Genomic DNA, 21,635 nt, shown 5'->3' on the forward strand with positions numbered 1-21,635 from the left:
AATCAAATTGTATTTATAAAGCCCTTATTACATCAGCAGATGTCACAAAGTGCTATACAGAAACCCAGCCTAAAACCCCAAACAGCAAGCAATGCAGATGTAGAAGCACGGTGGCTAGGAAAAACTCCTTAGAAAGGCAGAAACCCAGGAAGAAACCTAGAGAGGAACCAGGCTCTGAGGGGTGGCCAGTCCCCTTCTGGCTGTGCCGGGTGGAGATTATAACAGTACATGGCCATTAAGGCCAGATTTTTCTCCAAGATGTTCAAACGTTCATAGATGACCAGCAGGGTCAAATAATAATCACAGTGGTTGTAGAGGTTGCAACAGGTCAGTACATCAGGAGTAAATGTCACTTGGCTTTTCATAGCCGGGCATTTAGAGGTTGAAATAGCAGGTGCGATAGAGAGAGAGAGTTGAAAACAGCAGGTCTGGGACAAGGTAGCACGTCCGGTAAACAGGTCAGGGTTCCATAGCCGGAGGCAGAAGAGTGGAAACTGGAGCAGCAGCACATCCTCCCTATCCAGCACTCCAGGGTGCTCCTCTCTCGTTCTCTCTCTCCCCCCATCTGTCCCTCCTCTGACAGATTAGCCGAGCTATGCACTTGGGACAAACACTTTGGCCATCATCTCTGCCTTCTCCTCATCTGTTACTGCCATATCCTCCCCACTCATCAACACTGGATAATCCCACTCCCTTCTAAGCCCACGTATCCTCTTGATCATCCCCCACACATCTCCCACAGGTGTCGCCCTTCCAATGGTGTCACAGAACTGATGCCAACATGACCTCTTTGCCTGATGGATAGTTCTTTTTCAGTATTCTAAATGCCCTGTTCCTACTCCTAACCGCTGCCCCACACTCCTCCTCCTCCCTCCCAGAGTGTGTTGTGGGCATTAAAATCACCACACCACATTACCTTATTTTTATTCTGGCCCTCCATCCTCTCCAGCACTTTCAGGTCCAATATCTGGCAGGGATTATAGTAGTTCACTACCACTAGCACCCCTCCTCTCAAACACACCTCCATCACCACATATTCCTGTTCAATACCTTTGCCTAGCATCCTGTAAGTAAGTCCTTGCTTTATGAAGGTGGCACCCCCCCCTCCCCTCCCCCTACATCTCTGTCCCTATGAACCACTACATATCCCTGTATGATAAACTCCAAAGTCGGTTTGAGACATGTTTCCTGCACACAAATCACATTAGGCTTAGCTGGCATATCCTGCCCATTAGCCAACAGGCTTCGAGCATTCCATTGTAGCATTACCACTATAACTAAGATCCAGTAATACATGACTCCAGCCTCGGCTGATTGAGGTAATCTCTAACCTCTTCCCATGTCAGCCCTGTCATACTCAGATGTCTCCCATCCGCTTTCCATATTAGCTGAATCCTCTCTGTTTTAGACACTACTATTGATAGCTCCTGCTATGAACGTCACCATCTTTCTCTTATCTATGTATACCATATCTCCACCCACCTGCCCCATAGTCCCCGATCTAGATGCTCCTACCCATCTCTCCCTTGAACCTGTATCTCCCTGGACCTGGACCACCCTCAATGCCTCAGCATATGACACCCTTCTCTCCATTCTCACTTGTTGCACCTCCACTGCCTGTTTCATTTCCTCACACCCACCATATGCCACACTATGAGCACCCCCACAGCTGCAGCACTTTGGTTGTACACCATCCCCACACTTCCCATACTCATGCTCCCCTCCACAACTGGCACACCTCTTTTTCTCTTTACAGGCTGTTGCCACATGCCCAAACCTCTGGCAGATATAACATCTTAAATGCTTCGGTAGGTAAAAGCCCTCACATAATAAGTCATATATCCTATGGTTACTTTATTTGGCAGTATCCTGTCCTTGAAGTGTAACAGAATAGACATACATGTTATTCAATCATTGCACTCGCGTGTCAGCGAGCGTTTGTGTGGCCAGGCGCTAAAATAGAACTTGGTTCTTTTTTTGACGCTCGACGCGCTGCAAGTCCTGTCTCTCATCTCCTCATTGCTTTTTAGGAGCATATACCCACGTGGGTGATTGAAAGATGAACTGAGGTCCACACTCCAGTCCAGTTGGTGGTGGTAATGCATCTTAAAGTTGGTTGCCAACCGACATATAAAGTCGAAAGAAGAAGAACCCTGAAGGATGCCTGAATTTGGTTTACTGTTTCATCTGTGGATTAATTGTTGGAGTTGTTTGCTTATTCCCTTTCAGTCGAATTGCAGCGCTACTACTCTGATCAAGGCACCAAAACAAACGACCAGCCCTCTGTGTCAAACTGATTCTCCTGAGAGAGTTCAGGCTTTGGAATCATTACACATCAGTTGCCCTTCGCAGGTAGAATAGCTTCCTGTGTCCTGGAGCAAGTCTTCAGGGAAGTAATTTTTTAAGGGAATGTACACTTAACGGGGGGCTGAACTTACTGATTTGGCCTCATTTTTTGGGGGATGCTCAATAAGAAATGCAGTGGCCATGACTAAAGCCAAACGAGATTTGTCTTTGGGGTGTGGTTTAATGTGGGTGTCTCTTGTGTGTGTGTTCACACGTGACAAGGGTTTGTATATTCACTCTACCAAAACATTTAGTCACTCATGAGAAGTTGGCTAGCTAGTGCTAGCCAACTTCTTTCGCCAATTAGCTTTAGCCGGCTGTTGTGCCCACGTGGCAAAGTCGGACTTTAGATTGTCTAATTTATTGACGGTCCCTAACTAGGCTATGTAAATAGGACAATATTTTCCTGTGGCACACCTTTTAGTTGTCTCATTAACTGCTTTCAATATTACAATTTATAGTTGGTTTGAGGTTTTCAAGTAATTGAAATTTGGAGCTATTTACATTTTTTTATATTGTCAATAATTAAATGTACATTGTGTAATTTTATTGATGGTCCCTAACTATACCCTAATGGATATTACAATTGGGTCACATGCAGCTGCACTCCGAATTGATGATTACTTGGGTGCTGCCAGCTGTGGGCAGGATTGAAATCAACCCAACCCAAAGAAAATTATTTGAAATACAATTTTCCCAAATTTTCGAGTTTTGGACGAGACTGACTTTAAGACCAGAATGATCCTACTATTTACACTTTGTAGTCCATTTTGACACTAGAATAAATGTTTCTGACTAATATCAATGCCACATAGGCTCACCCTAGTAAAACAGTGTAAAACCGCTTCTAAACAGTTAAACTGCCCGTAGTTCAGTTAGGGTATACATTTACATTTTAGTCATTTAGCAGACGCTCTTATCCAGAGCGACTTACAGTTAGCGAGTGTATACATATTTCATACTGTATAATGTTCAGCTCACTGTTTCAAGCAGAAAGCAGGAATCTCGAGCCATAAAAGGGCATGTGTCTCATAGAGATGATGTCATTAGAACAGCCATGCATGCTGGGTCTCCCCTTTCAGTTACACAGAGAGAGAGAGTGAGAGCCTGTGTGTTACAGAGGGATACAGAGAAGGAAAAGGCAGGGTGTGTAAGAGTGGAGAGGACAGAAGCAGAAGGTTTGAGAAAGACTAGTTTACTAGAGCGAGAAGTGTGAGCAAGAGGAACAAAGGTTACAGAGAAAAATAAGAATAGAGAAAGGGGAGAGAGGGACAGAAATCATAGCAGCTGTTTCAGGCCATCAGAGGAGAGAGGACTGAGCCAAAGGGAACAGGAGAGAGTTTCTGCGCCATGGGCAAATCAGGTAAGACTACATGAGATGTAATTGTACTGGAATATGACTGTGGGAAAGTGAAAAAGTTTATCAAGTGAAACGTGTGTGTGTGGTGAGCATGTGTATGAGTAATTACAAAAGAGGCTTAGCTCTCAGTCTGTGCCAATGGTCTGTTATCATGCAACAGGAAAAAGGGGTGGATTTTAGAAAGCTGTAAATCTATTTGACATAGTCTTGTAACGCCTATGTGCTAGGTCAGTTTCTTCCTTTCTGTGGTAAAGATGGAACCACTATTGGGTGTATCAGGAGTAGTTGTGCTAGTAGGGGAATTCCCTATTTACAAGCTGTGTGTCTGTGGTTATGTCAGCGTGTATTTGTGTGTTTTGATATCGATTGACAGAACATTTTAGGGGCCAGTTTCCCAGAACCACATTATCCTCCATTGAAAGTGGTATTTAGTTTAGGAATAAGCTAAATCTGGGTCAAGGATCCAGCCCAAAGGACTGAACCACTGATCCATCACAAGGCCGTAACAGGCTGAATGTGTATTTCGCTACAACTGCAATAACATCTGCTAAATATGTGTATGCGACCAATACAATTGTATTTTGTGTGTGTGTGTGTGTGTGTGAATCGCCTCATTGTGTGAATGCCAGAGAGAATGGAGATGTGTGAGTAGGGCTGTGATTGGCACCAGGCTGGGGAGAGGGAGGATGTGTCCCCCATTCATACATACCCTGGTACTGTCTGTCTAGTAGTATATAGACTCAGTCAAGCCTGGGAACAGCCATATGTATGGGGTTTACTGGAGATTTACTACTGCCTAAGTTACTCTCTGATTATCTGCAGCCTACCGTTTTATTGAGTTGTATTAATGATTTGAAAGTTTGATTGTATATTACAGTGAAAATGAGGGAAACAATAGACATTTAGCCTTCAGTTTTTTCATGGCATCTTGTGTTATGATTCTCTCTCTCTCAGCTTCTAAGCAGTTTTCGGAGGAGGTGTTGCAGAGTCATAATGAGTATCGTAGGAAGCACCAGGCACCACCTCTGAAGCTGTGCAGCAAGCTGAGTAGAGATGCCACTCGGTGGGTCACCCACACACCCACACACTGCCCCCCCCCCCCCTCCCACTTATCTATTTACATTTTACATTTTAGTCATTTAGCAGACGCTCTTATCCAGAGAGACTTACAGTTAGTTAGTGAGTGCATACATTATTTTTTTATTTTGCAAACGCCATGCTCTACCAACTGAGCTACATCCCTGCCGGCCATTCCCTCCCCTACCCTACCCTGGACGACGCTGGGCCAATTGTGCGCCGCCCCATGGGTCTCCCTATCTCCTCCACCCACCACCTCCTTTATCAGAGGCATGGCCAACCACATCCAAACCCTTACTTCCTTCCACTTCACCAATCTCCCATCTATTAGCTGTCTTTATCTAACTATTACCACAACTATCTCCCCTATCTCCACCCTGTAGGTATGCTGAGTCTCTGGCCAGCACAAGGATCCTGAAGCACAGTGTTGAGTCCAGTAGGGGGAGCTGTGGCGAGAACCTGGCCTGGGCCTCCTACGACCAACCAGGTACACACACACTCTAACCCTATGACCAACCACAAACATTGACATAGCCTGCATATGTGTAGTTATGGAAATGGGGACAGATACATTATTCACTGTGTACGGTACAGATAGTAACATTAAAGAGAGAGATCCAGAGTCTCTGTAGGGTTAAGGTTTAGTTAGGTCTAAACTATAGACTATCCTGTCCAGTGGCGACCCAGGCAGGAACAGCTGGGGTCCATTTCCCTACTCTGTGTTCGGAGTGTGTTTCAGCAACGAGACCATGACTCAGAGCACAACTATGTCTGTGCACTGACCTGACAGTCTGCTGTGATTCATAAAGTCTCCTATGGATACATACTCTATCACTGGGTCATACTCAGTTCATCTCTCCCTGGACTGCTCCTCTGAAACTGGGGTTCCCAAATCTTCTGCCCCACCTAAAGCTTTGGCAGCTTGAAGAGGGTTAGCACTGTTGCCTTGGACAGCTGCCATCTTGGATAATATTTCCTTGCCGCTGTCATCTCCGCTTGCACTCTGGGGGTTTAGGCCCGAGTTGCTGTTAAACAATAGTGACAAAGGCAACAAACAAGTATAATGTTATGTGATAACCTGTAACCTTTGTCCTCTCTGTGTATAGGGAAGGATGTGGCCGACCGCTGGTATGACGAGGTCAAACAATACAACTTCAACCGCCCTGGCTTCGCCTCTGGCACAGGTGAGACACACACATGCATGCGCGGACACACACACACACACACACTCTGACTCGGTGTAGTGCTGCATGCCACAATGTTGTGTTCACCCAGGCTGGGTTCAGGGTTAGACCGTGTGGTGTCTGTTCTATGACCGTGATGTTACCGTTCTGTGACCGTGTAGTTCTCTGACTCAGCTCACAAGCATGCATGGATCACTGCTGCCTGTGGGAAAATCACAGTTCTTTATAGCATTCCTGTTCCCTTCCTGAAGCCTCCTGCTCAGTGTGACTGACCCTGCAGCGTCAGGATCACTCCTATCAACTCCCCTGACTCATGTGCTGCTGACAGAAAGGAGGAGAGGAAAAACAGAGGGAGAAATGGGAGTGTGCAATAGAGGGAAAATAGTGTATATGGGGGTGGGGGACAATAGAGGGGGGAGGATATGAATATAGGGTTCTGTAGCTGTAAATATTTAGAGGAGCAGTGCTGCAGACGGCTTCCTTCAGTGAATGTGTTTAGCTTGGCTCTCTCTCTCTGTCTTTCTCTTCACCCCCCCCCCCAGGTCATTTCACAGCGATGGTGTGGAAGGGCAGTAAGAAGCTAGGTGTGGGGAAGGCCAGTGCGTCAGACGGCTCGTCTTTCGTGGTGGCCAGATACTTCCCGGCAGGGAACATCACTAACCAGGGACACTTTGACAACAACGTCCTGCCGCCCAAGGACTGAGGAACATACTGACCCGTCACCCCCATACCCTAGGACAGGGTTCTTCAATTCCGGTCCTGGAGGGCCGAAACACTTCTGTTTTTTATTTCTACCTGGTAGTTAATTGCACTCACCTGGTGTCCCAGGTCTGAATTAGCCCCTGATTAGAAGGAGAGGATGAAAAACAGAGGTGTCTCGGCCCTCCAGGACCGGAATTGAAGAACCCTGCCCTAGGAACTGACCATCCAAAAGACATTTGCACTTTGACTTGTGACCTTGACTTGTGACTTAAGATTTTAAAAAAATAATATATATATATATATATATATATATATATATATATATAAAGACAACCACTGTGACTAACAAATGCATGAACAAATATATATGCACAACATTGACCAAACGCAGACCACCCCAGCTGTGGCTGCTGGAGTACCAGCCACCCAACTGGGTGTAGACCTACTCATTCCAGTGTTAGTGGGGGTAGAGATTCACCTGTGATGTTGCTACAGTACTATACTCATCTAGACATTTCATTAATGCTAAAACCTTTAGTGACTGGGTTGTATTTGTAAGGAAACAGTCGAGTTGAGAGAGCACATACAAACAATTCATTTCTAATGCTGTAGGATAAATAGTAAATCATTTCTGGTAAAGAATAATAATAATAATAATAATAATGTGTTACTCAATGTGGGCATGTATTTGTGAGCTTGATTTAAACTGACCTCTTCTCTGAACACTTTGTTTGACTGTATGTTTTGTATTTTGAGTTTTATATTTTAACCAGTAATAAAAGCGACCGCCTGTAAAATGTCCCATTTTCACTATACATACATGACATGTGCAGTATTAGGGTGGTTAACAGTATCGCCCACTAGTGTGGTTATAACATACTTTTTATTAGCAGGTAATGAGGATGCAACATAACAGCGATACAGATGACTGTGGCATTTATGCTTGACGGGGAAGGGGGGGGGGGTCCTTTCACATGGTCAGCTCCTGTGGGAGAGAAGAATGAGAAAGTTAGAAGGAGAGAATAACTTGGGGTTGAATGCGTGAAGAACGTACATTGTAAAGCTTTTTTTTTTGTTCTTCAAGACCTGTTGAAAAAGCACCGTTGCAATCATCAGCAGATCATAACCGCAACTGTAGGCCCAACAGTGACATTTAGTGGACATAGTGTGCAACTACAGATTCCTTCATCCCTCCCTCCTCACCATGATAGCGTTGACGATGTCGTTCGTGTTGTGTCTGAGTGCGCGGACAGCTTTAGAACGGGACACGTTAGCCTGGGCCATCACCAGCTCTATATCCCTCTGCTCCAGACCTCCCTCGTCCACCTGACAGAGGTCAAGGTCAGTTGCACTATGGAACACTTCTGAACATGGAACACAATGCTACAGTTCTTATTAGCCATCAGGCTAATTACAGTAGAGCAGGGGTGTAAAGTAGTTAAGTAAAAAATACTTGAAAGTACTAAAGTAGTTTTTTTGGGTATCTGTACTTTACTTTACTATTTATATTTTTGACAACTTTTACTTCACTACATTCCTAAAGAAAATGATGTACTTTTTACTCCATACATTTTCCCTGACAACCAAAAGTACTTACATTTTGAATGCTTAGCAGGGCAGGAAAATTGTCTAATTCACACACTTATCAAGAGAACATCCCTGGTCATCCCTACTGCCTCTGATCTGGCGGAGTCACTAAACACATGCTTCTCCCCTGGCTATCCGTAAATTAAACAAAACAAGAAAATGATGCTGTCTGGTTTGCTTAATATAAGGAATTTGAAATTATTATTACTTTTACTTTTGATACTTAAGTATATTTTAGCAATTACATTTACTTTTGATACTTTAGTATATTTAAAACCAAATACTTTTAGAATTTTACTCAAGTAGGATTCTACTGGGTGACTTACTTGAGTCATTTTCTATTAAAGTATCTTTACTTTTATTCAAGTATGACAATTGGGTACTTTTTCCACCACTGCAGTAGAGAGGACTGCAATATAGCAACACTAGACAGAATTGTTTCATATTAAGATCTAAAAGAACTACTGCACATGAAAGAGTGAGAATAGTGTAAAGATTGGTGTTTTTCCTTGACATAATGAGTGAGCATGCATATCCATACCTCCTCCTCCTCGCTCTCCTCCTTGATGGTGAGACTGGGTGGTGCAGGGGGTGCCAGGGGGGACGGCTCCACCGGGACCTTAAACTTCTCTGCTGCTGCCTTGTGCACCTGCTGAGACAGGTCCTCTATCTGGGGAGCAGAGGAGATGAGAGATAGGGATGAGAGAGAGTACAGCAAGAAGGACAGAGGGAGGAGAAAGAGAGAGAGAGGTCACCTTGACTCTGAACACAATGTAGATGAGAGAAAAGAGAGAGAGGGGTATAAAGAGAGAGGGGGTAAAGAGAGAGTGAGCGAGAGAGAGAGAGAGAAGGTTAGGAGGTCACCTTGGCCTCTCCGAACACGATATAGATGTCTGACGCGGGGCTCTTGAAGACGTCAGGTTTGCTGATGACAAACAAGATGCTCTTCGACTTCCTTATAGTGATCCTGGTCACACCGTGGACCGGCCGCAAGCCCAGCTTACCCATGGCCTAAACACACACACACACACACTGATTTCACCATGACGCGGCCAAACACACAGAATACACACACATTTGCTCTGTGTTTGATTAGCTGAGTCTGCCGCATGGAGCAGCTCTGTGTTCACATCTCACCTTGCGGGCCTTCTTCTCACTGCGGCTCTGCTTAGGTCTGTTTATCCCCTCATCAGCAGGAGAGATGGGCTGAGAGAGGGAAGGGAGGACAACAAAATCAATTCAACACATCAAACCTGAGAACATTCTACAGTAGTTTACCCATATCCAGACTGATAATATAGAACAGATCTCTGAGGCTGCGACCCATTCAGAAAATACAGGCCCCACAACACACATCCTTCTTACCCCCCTACCTAAAGTTAATGACTTATCAATATGTTATTACATAACACACAGTGAAAGCAAGGTTTCCACCCTTGGAGGTGAGGGGACTTCTAGAGTGTTCTCTGCCCACACACGGTAGACTCACCTGGGGTTCTGAGGATCTCAGTGGCACCCGCTCTGGTTCTTCCAACTCTGGCACTGATCCCTCACTCTCCGACTCATTGCAGGAGCCCACTGTGGAACACACACACACTGTTACTCTCAGAGGACTGCATCACATCCTCATTGCTATGGTAACTAATGACTGAGATGTAGATGATGAGGACATGGTGTAGATCGTTAGCACTCTGGTAATGGGACAGTCCATCATAAAGCTCTATGGCTAACCTAATCACCGATCTTAGAGGAGAAATAGATCACCTCATTAAATAGCAATGTCATTTCATCTCTATGCTATGGAACATGCATGTTATGATGCATAATTACATTCAGTACTACTGTGTTTCAATGCAAGTAGCAGTGTTCATTATTCTGCAGTGCTACCACACATACGGTACACATAAATCCCCATGCATGATTCTATGTACGTATCATCTACCGGGAGGTCAGTTTTAGCTAGATTGACTCAGAGTTTTCAGGTTGACTGACGGTTGCCCTGAAATAACCTCTATTGAAAGATGTGCAATAACAGTATTCCTCCTGGATAAAATGATCCTCTCTCTGAGTATTTCTCCTCCATTATTCAGTAGTTGCAGCAGTGTTCTGTGGTCGACAGGGTATTATTGAGAAGCCTTCCTAGAATCTAAAGTATGTCCTTCATCAGGACCACAGCAGGACCACTAGACTTATTCAGAGCCATCTGTGTGTGTGTGAGGAAGGTCATAGGTGGAGTCACTTCTCAGAATCACTTTCTCAAGGAGACAGAGAGAAACAGACAGAGAGAGAGAGAGAGAGATATGGATTTGGAGAGCACGTACCGTTGTATTTGAAGGACAGGTCCAGCTCCTGTGAATCCTTATGGCTTATTGGACAGTCTGTCTGTCTGTCAGTTGGATGGTGGGAGGAGTGAAGCAGTATCTCTCGCTGATTGGAGGAGCCAGACTCTTTATGAGAAGATTTTCCCACAATCCCCCTGGGCTGAGTCATGTGATGTCGTAGAGGAACAGCAGTGTCATCATCATCACTGTCTATGTCCATCCCATCTGCAACAAAATACAAGTTCACACAGATAGGACTGATTCATGATTCACTGATTCTTGGTTACCAAAAAGAGAAAATCATATCACCCCACACCCCTATCTCTCCTGAGTGTAACTCACCTCTGTCCTGTGGGCTTTGTGACTGACCTGGCTTGATCTGTCTGTTGGGCTCGGTGAGGAGGTTTGGCTGGGGCTGGGCCTGCCTGCGGGTGTCTAGGACAGGCACTGTGATTGGAGCCTCCAGCCGTGGCAGAGACTCCTGGGTGGGCTGGGTAAGGCTGGGGGTCGAGGGCAGGGCTGACGTGGGTGGAGATGAGAATGAGGAGGATGTAGGGGACATAGGGACACTTTTGGTGGGTATAGGGGGGTGCTTAGGAAGGGCGATATGGGTAGTAGAAAGGGTTGCGGAGGCTGCCTGAAGACTGGTTGATTGAGGCTGGGTGTCTAGGAGTGGGGTGACAGGCTGGGCTGTGGTGAGGAGAGGCTGGGACTCCTGTATGGGGGTGGGGAGGTCCTCATCTGGCGGCACCATGAAAGTACTGGGGGTAGGAGAGGAGGAGAGAGGAGAGGGAAAGAGAGGGGGAGGAGAGGAGGAGGGAAGAGGTGGGGGAGATGAGGAAAGAGGAGAGGAGGAAAGTGGGGGAGGAGAGGAGGAGGGAAGAGGTGGAGGAGAAGAGGACCTATTCTGTTCTGTAGGGGAGGCATGGCCACTCCCCATATTGTTATCGTTTATGTCCTTCCTGCTTTCTGCCTGGCAACCAGGCAGCGGCCTGTTATCAAGCATATCCTGGTGCACTTCCGGGTTCACTTCCTGGTTGACTAGGAGAGCGGGAGTGATGGGGCTGAGGTTGGTAGGACTAGGGGGAGTCGGGGCACCAGAGACGTTTCTGTTTTCCCCTCTCCTCTCGGACTCTGCCTCAGGTTTGCCCTTCACAGGTGTCCTCTGTCTGGTGTCTGCAGCAGATTTTTGGCCCCTTGTGTTCTTATTCTTTTGTTTCCCTGGTAGGGAGGCGTCTGCTGGGGTCTTGGCAGGGAGAGCTGGTTCCTGAAGTTGATCAGTAGACCCAGGGCCTGACGGAGCCTGTCTGCGTGGCTGACTGGGTCTGTCTCTGCTCTGCTTCCTCTGCTTCCCTCTCCTCCCTGGCTGAGGAGGAGTGATGGCTTTCTCTGTGCTCAGCTCTCCCTCAGGTGTGTGATGCTGTGCAGGTTCTGGAACACTCTCTGTTGGAGAGAATCTCTCCTCTGCTCTCTCCTCCACCTCTCTTTCCCCTGAGATACAAACACTGCTCTCCTGCCTTTCTAAGGCCAAGCTCGTCTTTGGTTGGTCAATGTGCCTGTCAGTCGTCTGACCGCCACCACCCTCTCTTTGGCTCACCGTCTCCTCTGGCTGAGGCTGGGAGCAGAGTTGTATCATTCTTTCTACTGTGTCTTTGCCCACTGATAGGCAAGATTCTTGGGAAACCTGGACCTTCTCTACTATGTCTTTGCTCACTGATGGGGAAGATTCTTGGGAAACTTGCACTTTCTCTACTGTGTCTTTGCTCACTGATGGGGACATTTCTTGGTAAACCTGGACCTTCTCTACTGTGTCTTTGCTCACTGATGGGGAAGTTTCGTGAAAAACGTGGACCTTCTCTACTGTGTCTTTTCCCACTGATAGGGAAATATCTTGGGGAACTTGGACCTTCTCTACTGTGTTTTTGCCCACCGATAGTGAAGATCCTTGGGAAACTTGAACCTTTTCTACTGTGTCTTTGCCCACTGACAGAAAACATTCTTGGGAGACTTGGATCTTCTCTACTGTGTCTTTGCTCACTGATGGGGAAATATCTTGGGGAACTTGGACCTTCTCTACTGTGTTTTTGCCCACCGATAGTGAAGATCCTTGGGAAACTTGAACCTTTTCTACTGTGTCTTTGCCCACTGACAGAAAACATTCTTGGGAGACTTGGATCTTCTCTACTGTGTCTTTGCTCACTGATGGGGAAGTTTCTTGGAATACTTGGACCTTCTCTACTGTGTCTTTGCTCACTGATGGGGAAGTTTCTTGGAATACTTGGACCTTCTCTACTGTGTTTTTGCCCACCGATAGTGAAGATCCTTGGGAAACTTGAACCTTTTCTACTGTGTCTTTGCCCACTGACAGAAAACATTCTTGGGAGACTTGGATCTTCTCTACTGTGTCTTTGCTCACTGATGGGGAAGATTCTTGGGAAACTTGCACTTTCTCTACTGTGTCTTTGCTCACTGATGGGGACATTTCTTGGTAAACCTGGACCTTCTCTACTGTGTCTTTGCTCACTGATGGGGAAGTTTCGTGAAAAACGTGGACCTTCTCTACTGTGTCTTTTCCCACTGATAGGGAAATATCTTGGGGAACTTGGACCTTCTCTACTGTGTTTTTGCCCACCGATAGTGAAGATCCTTGGGAAACTTGAACCTTTTCTACTGTGTCTTTGCCCACTGACAGAGAACATTCTTGGGAGACTTGGATCTTCTCTACTGTGTCTTTGCTCACTGATGGGGAAATATCTTGGGGAACTTGGACCTTCTCTACTGTGTTTTTGCCCACCGATAGTGAAGATCCTTGGGAAACTTGAACCTTTTCTACTGTGTCTTTGCCCACTGACAGAAAACATTCTTGGGAGACTTGGATCTTCTCTACTGTGTCTTTGCTCACTGATGGGGAAGTTTCTTGGAATACTTGGACCTTCTCTACTGTGTCTTTGCTCACTGATGGGGAAGTTTCTTGGGAAACTTGGATCTTCTCTACTGTGTATTTGCCCACTGATGGGGAAGTTTGTTGGGAAACTTGAACCTTCTCTACTGTGTCTTTTCTCACTGATAGGGAAGATTCTTGGGAGACTTGGACCTTCTCTACTGTGTCTTTGCTCACTGATGGGGAAGTTTCTTGGGAAACTTGGACCTTCTCTACTGTGTCTTTGCCCACTGATAGGAAAGATTCTTGGGAGACATTAACTTTCTCTACTGTGTCTTTGCCCACTGATAGGGAAGATTCTCTGAATACTTGGACCTTCTCTACTGTGTCTTTGCTCACTGATGGGGAAGTTTCTTGGGAACCTTGGACCTTCTCTACTGTGTCTTTGCCCACTGATGGGGAAGTTTCTTGGGAAACTTGGATTTTCTCTACTGTGTCTTTGCCCACTGATAGAGAAGATTCTTGGAATACTTGGACCTTCTCTACTGTGTCTTTGCTCACTGATGGGGAAGTTTCTTGGGAAACTTGAACCTTCTCTACTGTGTCTTTTCTCACTGATAGGGAAGATTCTTGGGAGACTTGGACCTTCTCTACTGTGTCTTTGCTCACTGATGGGGAAGTTTCTTGGGAAACTTGGACCTTCTCTACTGTGTCTTTGCCCACTGATAGGAAAGATTCTTGGGAGACATGAACTTTCTCTACTGTGTCTTTGCCCACTGATAGGGAAGATTCTCTGAATACTTGGACCTTCTCTACTGTGTCTTTGCTCACTGATGGGGAAGTTTCTTGGGAACCTTGGACCTTCTCTACTATGTCTTTGCTCACTGATTGGGAAGACTCTTGGGAAAATTTGACTTTCTCTACTGTGTCTTTGCTCATTGACGGGGAAATTTCTTGGGAAACTTGGAACTTCTCTTCTGTGTCTTTGCTTACTGATGGGGAAGTTTTGTGAAAAACTTGGACCTTCTCTACTGTGTCTTTGCCCACTGATAGGGAAGATTCTTTGGAAACTTGGACTTTCTCTACTGTGTCTTTGCCCACTGATAGGGAAGATTCTTGGGAAACTTGGACCTTCTCTACTGTGTCTTTTCCCACTGATAGGGAAGATTCTTGGGAGACATTGACCTTCTCTACTGTGTCCTTGCTCACTGATGGAGACATTTCTTGGGAAACTTGGATCTTCTCTACTGTGTCTTTGCCCACTGATAGGGAACATTCTTGGGAGACATTGACCTTCTCTACTGTGTCCTTGCTCACTGATGGAGACATTTCTTGGGAAACTTGGACCTTCTCTACTGTGTCTTTGCCCACTGATAGGGAACATTCTTGGGAGACTTGGACCTTCTCTACTGTGTCTTTGCCCACTGATGGGGACATTTCTTGGGAAACTTGGACCTTCTCTACTTTGTCTTTGCCCACTGAGAGAGAAGTTTCTTGGGAGACTTGGACATTCTCTACTGTGTCTTTCCTCACTGATGGCGAAGTTTCTTGGGACAGTCTGGCTGACTTGGAGTTGCTTGGTCTGATTTTAGGGCTGAAGGATCCAAACGCCCCTCCCAGCAGAGACAGAGCAGAGTCTACCTGTATGTCTGCTGGGTTAAGATCTGTGTTACTGTTGGGTCTGGAAATGGCTGCCTCTACTGAACCAGGGCTCTGGTCTGAGACAGTCTGTGGTTTACCTCCTGGTGGTGAGACACGCCCAGGGCTTTCCATGGACGAGGAAGCCAGTCTTGTGTCTGATTGGTGTGTTGAGCTGTCCGTTGATGTTGTTGGCCTATCGGAGGCTGCAGCGGCCTGTGGTCTCACCTCTGTGAGTGGTATGTTTGAGAGGGACGCCCTCAGACTCACACTCTGGCTCTGGTGTCTCACCTCCTCCGACAGGGCATTCAGAGTCACACAGGTTGGCATTCCAGAGGATAGGAACACTGACTCGTTGTTGTTTTCCTGCTCCTCCTTGTTTTCCGGGTGACTCTGCAGGTTGCTGACATCATCCTCTAGGAATCGGGAGCTTCCGTCCTCTCCTCCCCCTGCCTCTGAGATCTCCTCAATGGACCTCCAGCTGGACAGGTTGGACTCTGGCACACCCTCTCCCACGAGCTCGACATCTGCCATCTTGTCCGGCCGACCACACAGGCTGTTGTTGTCTTCTTCGTCCCCCATTATATCACCCACCTCATCCTCATCTGTGCCGACATTGGGCAGCCCGGAGAGTGTCTCTCCAATTGTCTGTCCAACCGTATGTCCCTCCACCTCACACAGTAACAGGCTCTGTGCCTCCAACCCACAGCCCTGCCCCAGAGAGAGAGATAGGGCCTCCCCTGCCCCCCAGGCCCCTGCCCCTGCTCCTAACTCCCTCCTATCAGCCCTCCAGCCCCCAGCTCCCCTCCTCCCCCCTGCGTCTGTCTCTGAGTTCTCCCTCTTGGGAGAGACAGCCAGGGGTGTGTGAGGGGAGCCGAGGGCCCCAGGGCCCCCATCCTCAGTGCTCAGGGTGTTCTCCCTCAGGTTCTCCTGGGCGGGGTCACATGGGCAGAGGTCAGGGGTCAGGGACAGGTTGTCAGCCAGGTCAGGTGAGCTCTCAGGGCAGGAAGAGACAGGGATGTTGCTGGGGTTAGGTTCTTTGGGGTACGAGAGCAGAGGGACCCCCTTGTTCAGGTCGTTGGTGGCAGTGGTCCCTTCAAGGACCAGATGGGAGTCCACACCTTCAGCGCTGCTGTTCCCGTTCTTCTGGTCCAGTTCCAGCACTGACACCAGAAGCGGGTTGGACCGGACTGAAGCCGCTGCAACCCCAAACACACGTGGGAGGGGCTTACGGGGCTCAGAGGTCTTCTGTTTAGGCCGGGGTGTGTCTGACTTAGAGGGGCGTGGCTTAATGAGTAGTTTGAACGAGTCTCTGTCTGTCTGCTCTGTGTGGTCCTCTTCTGAAGTCTCTGTGCTCTGTTCATCCTTCTCTCTCTCTGCACAACTCTGTTTGTCCTTCTCTCTCTCCACACCGCTCTGTTTGTCCTTCTCTCTCTCCGCACCGCTCTTTTTGTCCTTCTCTCTCTCCCCACCGCTCTGTTTGTATTTCTTTCTCTCTGCACCACTCTTTTTGTCCTTCTCTCTCTCCCCACTGCTCTTTTTGTCCTTCTCTCTCTCCCCACCGCTCTGTTTGTCTTTCTCTCTCTTTGCACCGCTCCTTTTGTCCTCCTCTCTCACCGTACCAGCCCGTACTTCCTCTGCAGCTGCTTTGGCTGGCCCTGTTTCTGTTCCCAGGGTCACAGGGCTGTTATGGGATGGCTTCGTTGCCAGGGTGACAGGATTGCTGTGGGACGCTGTCTCCTCGATTGTAGCAGCAGGGTTAGTGTTAGGAGTAGCAGCAGGGTTTGGGGTAGAGCATGTAGCTGGGGTAGTTTTTGGAGTTGAGGCTGTAGCAGGGTTAGTGTTAGTGGTAAAGGCTGTAGCAGATTTAGCGTTAGGGGCAGGAGCACTGTTAGTGTTAGGGGTAGAGACCATAGCAGGGTTAATTTCAGGTGTACAGATGGTAGCAGGGATAGTTTTGGGGGTGGAGGAAGTAGCAGGGTTATTTTGTGGTGTTGAGGCTGTAGCAGGGTTAGTGTTAGTGGTACAGACAGTAGCAGATTTAGCATTAGGGGCAGTTGCACGGTTAGTGTTGGGGTTAGAGAGAGTTGCAGGCTTGGATTTAGGGGTTGACACGGTAGCAGGGGTAGTCTTAGGGATAGTTTTTAGGGTAGGGGTAGCAGGGTAAGGGGTTGTAGCAGGTTTAGGGGTAAGGGTAGAGACAGAAGGGCTCTCCTGAGAAGGAGCGGGGACAGGAGGGTCAGAGGACTCTGAGGAGATCTCCATTTCACTCTCACTGCCGCTGTTGGAGGACTCGGGGTGGGCTGATTCCGTAGGTTGGGCAGGTGCAAGTGCAGGTTGTGGTGGTCTAGGTCCTGGAGGATCATCAGGCCTGGGCTCTTTGGCTCCTGGGGGATTGTTTAGGCTAGGTCTCCTCTGGGACTGGGACGGTTCAGTGCAGTGGGCCTCTGGTCTGGTTTCAGGCTGAGGTTTGGCTTTGTGTGGTTCTGTTGATGGTTCTGTGGGTGGTTCTGTAGGTGGTTCTGTGGGTGGTCCTGTGGGTGGTTCTGTGGGTGGTTCTGTGGGTGGTCCTGTGGGTGGTCCTGTGGGTGGTTCTGTGGGTGGTTCAGCATGTCTCTCTGTGCTATACAGCCGCTCATCCTCCTCGCCATTATAAGAGGCAGAGTCTATTGAGTCATCAGTGTCGTCATGGAAACAGAAGGATTCATCCAGCCCCTCGTTGATGGAAGTCTCCGACAGTGAATGAAGGAAGGAGGCCGAGGTGTCCTCTTCAGCTGGGTCATTTACAACCTTACCCTCACCCTCCTCCTCCTCAACATCCTCACCCTCCTCTTCATCCACCTCTTCCTCTATCTCTACCTCTACTTTAGCCTCCTCTATCTCTACCTTAGCCTCCACTTCTTCCTCATCATCATCATCATCATCTTCATAATCTTCATCATCATCCTCCACGTCCCCCTCCTCCTCTCCGGCCGCGTACGCATCCACATCGTTCCCTTCATTCCCCTCCTCTGTGGGGAAGAGAGTGATCTCCATGGAGTCTGCCTGGAAGAGGAGGCTGGTGTGGAGGGGGAAGTTAAGCAGAGAGGCTGGGATCATCCTCTCCTCCTCCTCCTCCTCCATTTCTCCATCATCACTGTAGGAGCCTGGGAACAGCAGGAAGGGACCCATCTCTCCGTACGGACTGGAGTTATCCCCGTCTGACACATCTGGAGAGCAGGTGTCCAGGGTGAGGTTGGGGGAAGTAGGGTTGACGCTGGAGGTGTGAGGGCTTAGGTTCCCCATGTCTGGGGAAAAGGGGGAGGAGATGGAGGTCAGCCGTGGGGAGTCTGCTCCATCCTCTGGGTTGGTAATGGGAGGGTAAAGCTCCTCAGACACACAGGCCTGCAGCTCCAGCTCCAGGCCTCTTTGCAGCAGGGGACTAGAGTACTGCTGTCCCCCAGCCAGAGCATCCTCTGCTGGGCAGAGCGAGCCCTCCGACTCCCCTCCCTCTTCCTGGGAGTCGGTGCTTCTGCCGCTGCTGCTCCTCAATGGGGAAGTGTCCTCTGTCACCCAGCGAGGGCGACAGCTACCCCTTGAGACTGTCGCTTCCTCACTCCTCCTCCCTCTCACCTCCCCTCTCAGCACCTCCTCCTCCTCCAGGATCACAGTCTCTGCTAGACCCTTATAGAGGCAGAACCGCCACTCTGCTGCTCCTCCTCCCCTCTCCTCTGCCCTCTCCCCTACTGCTCCCCTATCCTCCCCCACCTCGTCTCCGATTTCAGACAGCGAGCTGACAAAGCATGCAGGTGCCTCCTGCACCTCCTCTGCCAGGAGCAGATTGGGGGAGGTGCAGGGGGAGGTGGAAGAAGTCCAGCTGCCCCCCTCCGCAGTAACGTAGGAGCCAGAGGGGGAGGTGAGGGGGGAGCACAGGTCCTCGCTGTCCGAGGGGGAGTTTGGTGAGAGAGGAGAGGCTGGGGAGCCGGGGTAAGAGCGGTGTTTGAGGTGTGAGGGGCGAGCAGCCATCTTGATGGGGGTGGAGGGGGCGGTGTAGTACAGGTCAGGATCCAGGGATGAGGGAACGCCCACTCTCAGAGGGTCTACGGCATAGGCCGGCTCAGTGAAAGATAGGATAGCAGGGGGATACGCTGGCTCGGACAGGGAAGGCATAGCATACATGGCACATACAAAAGACATTTCACCATAGGGAGACAGCCCTGCCTCCAATGGGCTTAAGCTGCCCGTCAAACTAACATCCACTGTGACTGGCTCTGAGGAGGGAGGGGAGGCAGGCATGAGGGGGGTTAGCAGAGAGGTGAGGAGAGGGCTAATGGGCAGGACAGGGCTTCTCTCCTGCTCTTGCTCCATCTTTGGGGTCAGAGGTGAGTTGTCTCTCTCCTGCCCTGTGTCCAGTTGGGCCTTTTCCCCAGCCTCGGCCTGGGGTTCTGAGGGAGGCATAGGGACCTCCAAGACTGGGCCTCCGGGCAGGGGTATCGCCTGACTGCTCTGTCTGCCTGGGCACTTCCCTGTCAGGGTCTCCTTGGTCTTGAGCAGGGACTCCTGGCCCATCACCACCCGTGTGTCCATGTTCTCTGGCTGCTTGTAGTCACTCTCCACCTCTGAGCCCATCAGGACCTGGAGAACATAATGAAAACGTTGGATGAACATTGGAAAAAAATAAAGAGAAGAGGAGACCATTGGTAAACATACACACACACATATACACACACACACCTTGATTCTCTCCATCTTCATGGGTCCGCTGCGGCGTCCACAGGGTCCGTGACCTCCAAACTTCCCGCTAAGCCGGACCGTGTTACTGTGGCGACGGTCGGAACCTTCAGGCTGGGGTCGCGGGGTCGCGGAGGAGCTGGGCGTGGCCCGGACCAATCGCGGCCCAAACAGAGAGGTGCATGATGGGAGCAGCTTCTGAGGGGTGCTGGGGGAGGGACTAGAGCCGCTGTCACTAGGGGTGGAGCCACTGTCACTAGGGGTGGAGTCAGTGGAGGCATGTCTGATCATGTCTGAAAGAGGAGCGAAAGAGAAGAAACTGTTTCTGTAAGGTATTGTTATGTCCATGAGGTCAGAATCACTAGCTGCTTTATGACGTGGCAACAGTAACTGTAATCGAGAAAAGGCAACTGGAATTTCAGTTTACCTCCTGAATTTATTAAAAATAATAAAATAAAAAACGAAATAACTGTAATGGATGCTGTAATCGCTTTGCCTTTGTTGAATAGAAACAGTCCTTTCAGCTCTCCCTTTGAAGCTTGTTCTCCCTCCATTACCGTTACACACACAGCCATACCTAGCGGGTCTAGAATGTCACCTAAATGTCAGAGAAAACAGGTGACTGAAAAGACCACGCTCACAGCAGCTAAGGGTACACATCAAGTGGCATCAACATATCAAAATATAAGGCCCCTACTGTCGTCACTTGCAGTCCATCAACTACGGCTGGGTGAATGGAGCCCATTTACTGGCAGTGAGTTCTGAATGAATTAAATGTGTGCTCCTTCCATTTACAGGGCTCACTGCCCAGGGTAGTTCTTTACTCAGACTCGTTCCCTTCCACAGTAGTGACCCCTGACCCCAAAGGAATGGAACACACCCTGAGTTTGCTGAAGTCTGCATATCTGGCTGTGGTACCTGCTGCTAGGGCAGTAGAGCCCGCACTGTGCATGAGCATGTGTAAGCTTGTGCATGTTAGTGTTTTACCCCTCTCCTCTACCCCTCCTCTCATCTTTCCTCTCCCCTCTCTTATCCCATCAGCAAAGTCAGACTGACAGCTCTGGAGCCACAGGGCAAAGTCAACAGACAGAGACACACACACACACAGCAGAGCAGAGCACATAGATTAAAATAAGCAGAGCACATAGACTAAAATATACAGTATATACAGTGCCTTCAGAAAGTATTCATACCCCTTGACTTATTCCACTTTGTTGTTACAGCTTGAATTCAAAATTGATTAAATATATATTTGTATCTCACCCATAAACACACAATACCCCATAATGACAAAATGAAAACAAGTTTTTAGAAATGTTAGCAAATTTATTGAAAATGAAATATCTAATGTACATATGTATTCACACCCCTGAGTCAATACATGTTATAATCACCTTTGGCAGCGATTACAGCTGTGAGTCTTTCTGGGTAAGTCTCTAAGAGCTTTGCACACCTGGATTGAACAATATCAGCACATTATTCTTCAACAACAAAAAAATCCCTTGTCCTTGCCTATGACAAGCATACCCATAACATGATGCAGCCACAACCATGCTTCAAAGTATGAAGACTGGTACTCTTGGAATATGTTTTATTCTGTACATGCTTCCTTCTTTTCACTCTGTCATTTAGCTTAGCATTGTGGAGTAACTACAATGTTAGTTTTCTCCTATCACAGCCATTAAACTCTGTAACTGTTTTAAAGTCACCATTGGCCTCATGGTGAAATCCCTGAGTGGTTTCCTTCCTCTCTGGCAACTGAGTTAGGAAGGCCACCTGTATCTTTGTAGTGACTGGGTGTATTGATACACAATCCAAAGTGTAATTAA

The 21,635-nt window shown here is 48.2% G+C and overlaps 2 protein-coding genes across 2 annotated transcripts in view; one reads left to right on the top strand and one right to left on the bottom strand.

Moving 5' to 3' along the window:
- Positions 1–3,403: 3,403 nt before the first annotated feature.
- On the top strand, positions 3,404–6,778 carry LOC121570075 (Golgi-associated plant pathogenesis-related protein 1-like). The gene is made up of 5 exons (XM_041881546.2): positions 3,404–3,709; positions 4,661–4,769; positions 5,167–5,270; positions 5,890–5,967; positions 6,510–6,778. Exons 1-5 carry the CDS (start codon positions 3,697–3,699, stop codon positions 6,668–6,670), a joined length of 465 nt encoding a protein of 154 aa, XP_041737480.1. The 5' UTR covers positions 3,404–3,696; the 3' UTR covers positions 6,671–6,778.
- A 189-nt stretch (positions 6,779–6,967) lies between these two features.
- Positions 6,968–21,635, bottom strand: part of nacad (NAC alpha domain containing) — a 22,789-nt gene continuing 8,121 nt past the window's right edge. The window contains exons 2-14 of the mRNA XM_041881544.2: positions 19,810–20,099; positions 18,724–19,710; positions 18,049–18,639; positions 16,714–17,826; positions 13,834–16,572; positions 10,920–13,455; positions 10,578–10,802; positions 9,746–9,834; positions 9,394–9,462; positions 9,121–9,267; positions 8,798–8,926; positions 7,873–7,995; positions 6,968–7,654 (exon numbers count right to left, since the gene is read on the bottom strand). Coding sequence (XP_041737478.2) covers positions 7,640–7,654; positions 7,873–7,995; positions 8,798–8,926; positions 9,121–9,267; positions 9,394–9,462; positions 9,746–9,834; positions 10,578–10,802; positions 10,920–13,455; positions 13,834–16,572; positions 16,714–17,826; positions 18,049–18,639; positions 18,724–19,710; positions 19,810–20,099 — 9,053 coding nt within the window. The 3' untranslated portion in view covers positions 6,968–7,639. The remainder of the gene's footprint in view (positions 7,655–7,872; positions 7,996–8,797; positions 8,927–9,120; positions 9,268–9,393; positions 9,463–9,745; positions 9,835–10,577; positions 10,803–10,919; positions 13,456–13,833; positions 16,573–16,713; positions 17,827–18,048; positions 18,640–18,723; positions 19,711–19,809; positions 20,100–21,635) is intronic.

Source organism: Coregonus clupeaformis, chromosome 28 (genome assembly GCF_020615455.1).
Source record: "Coregonus clupeaformis isolate EN_2021a chromosome 28, ASM2061545v1, whole genome shotgun sequence".
Lineage (NCBI taxonomy): Eukaryota > Metazoa > Chordata > Actinopteri > Salmoniformes > Salmonidae > Coregonus > Coregonus clupeaformis.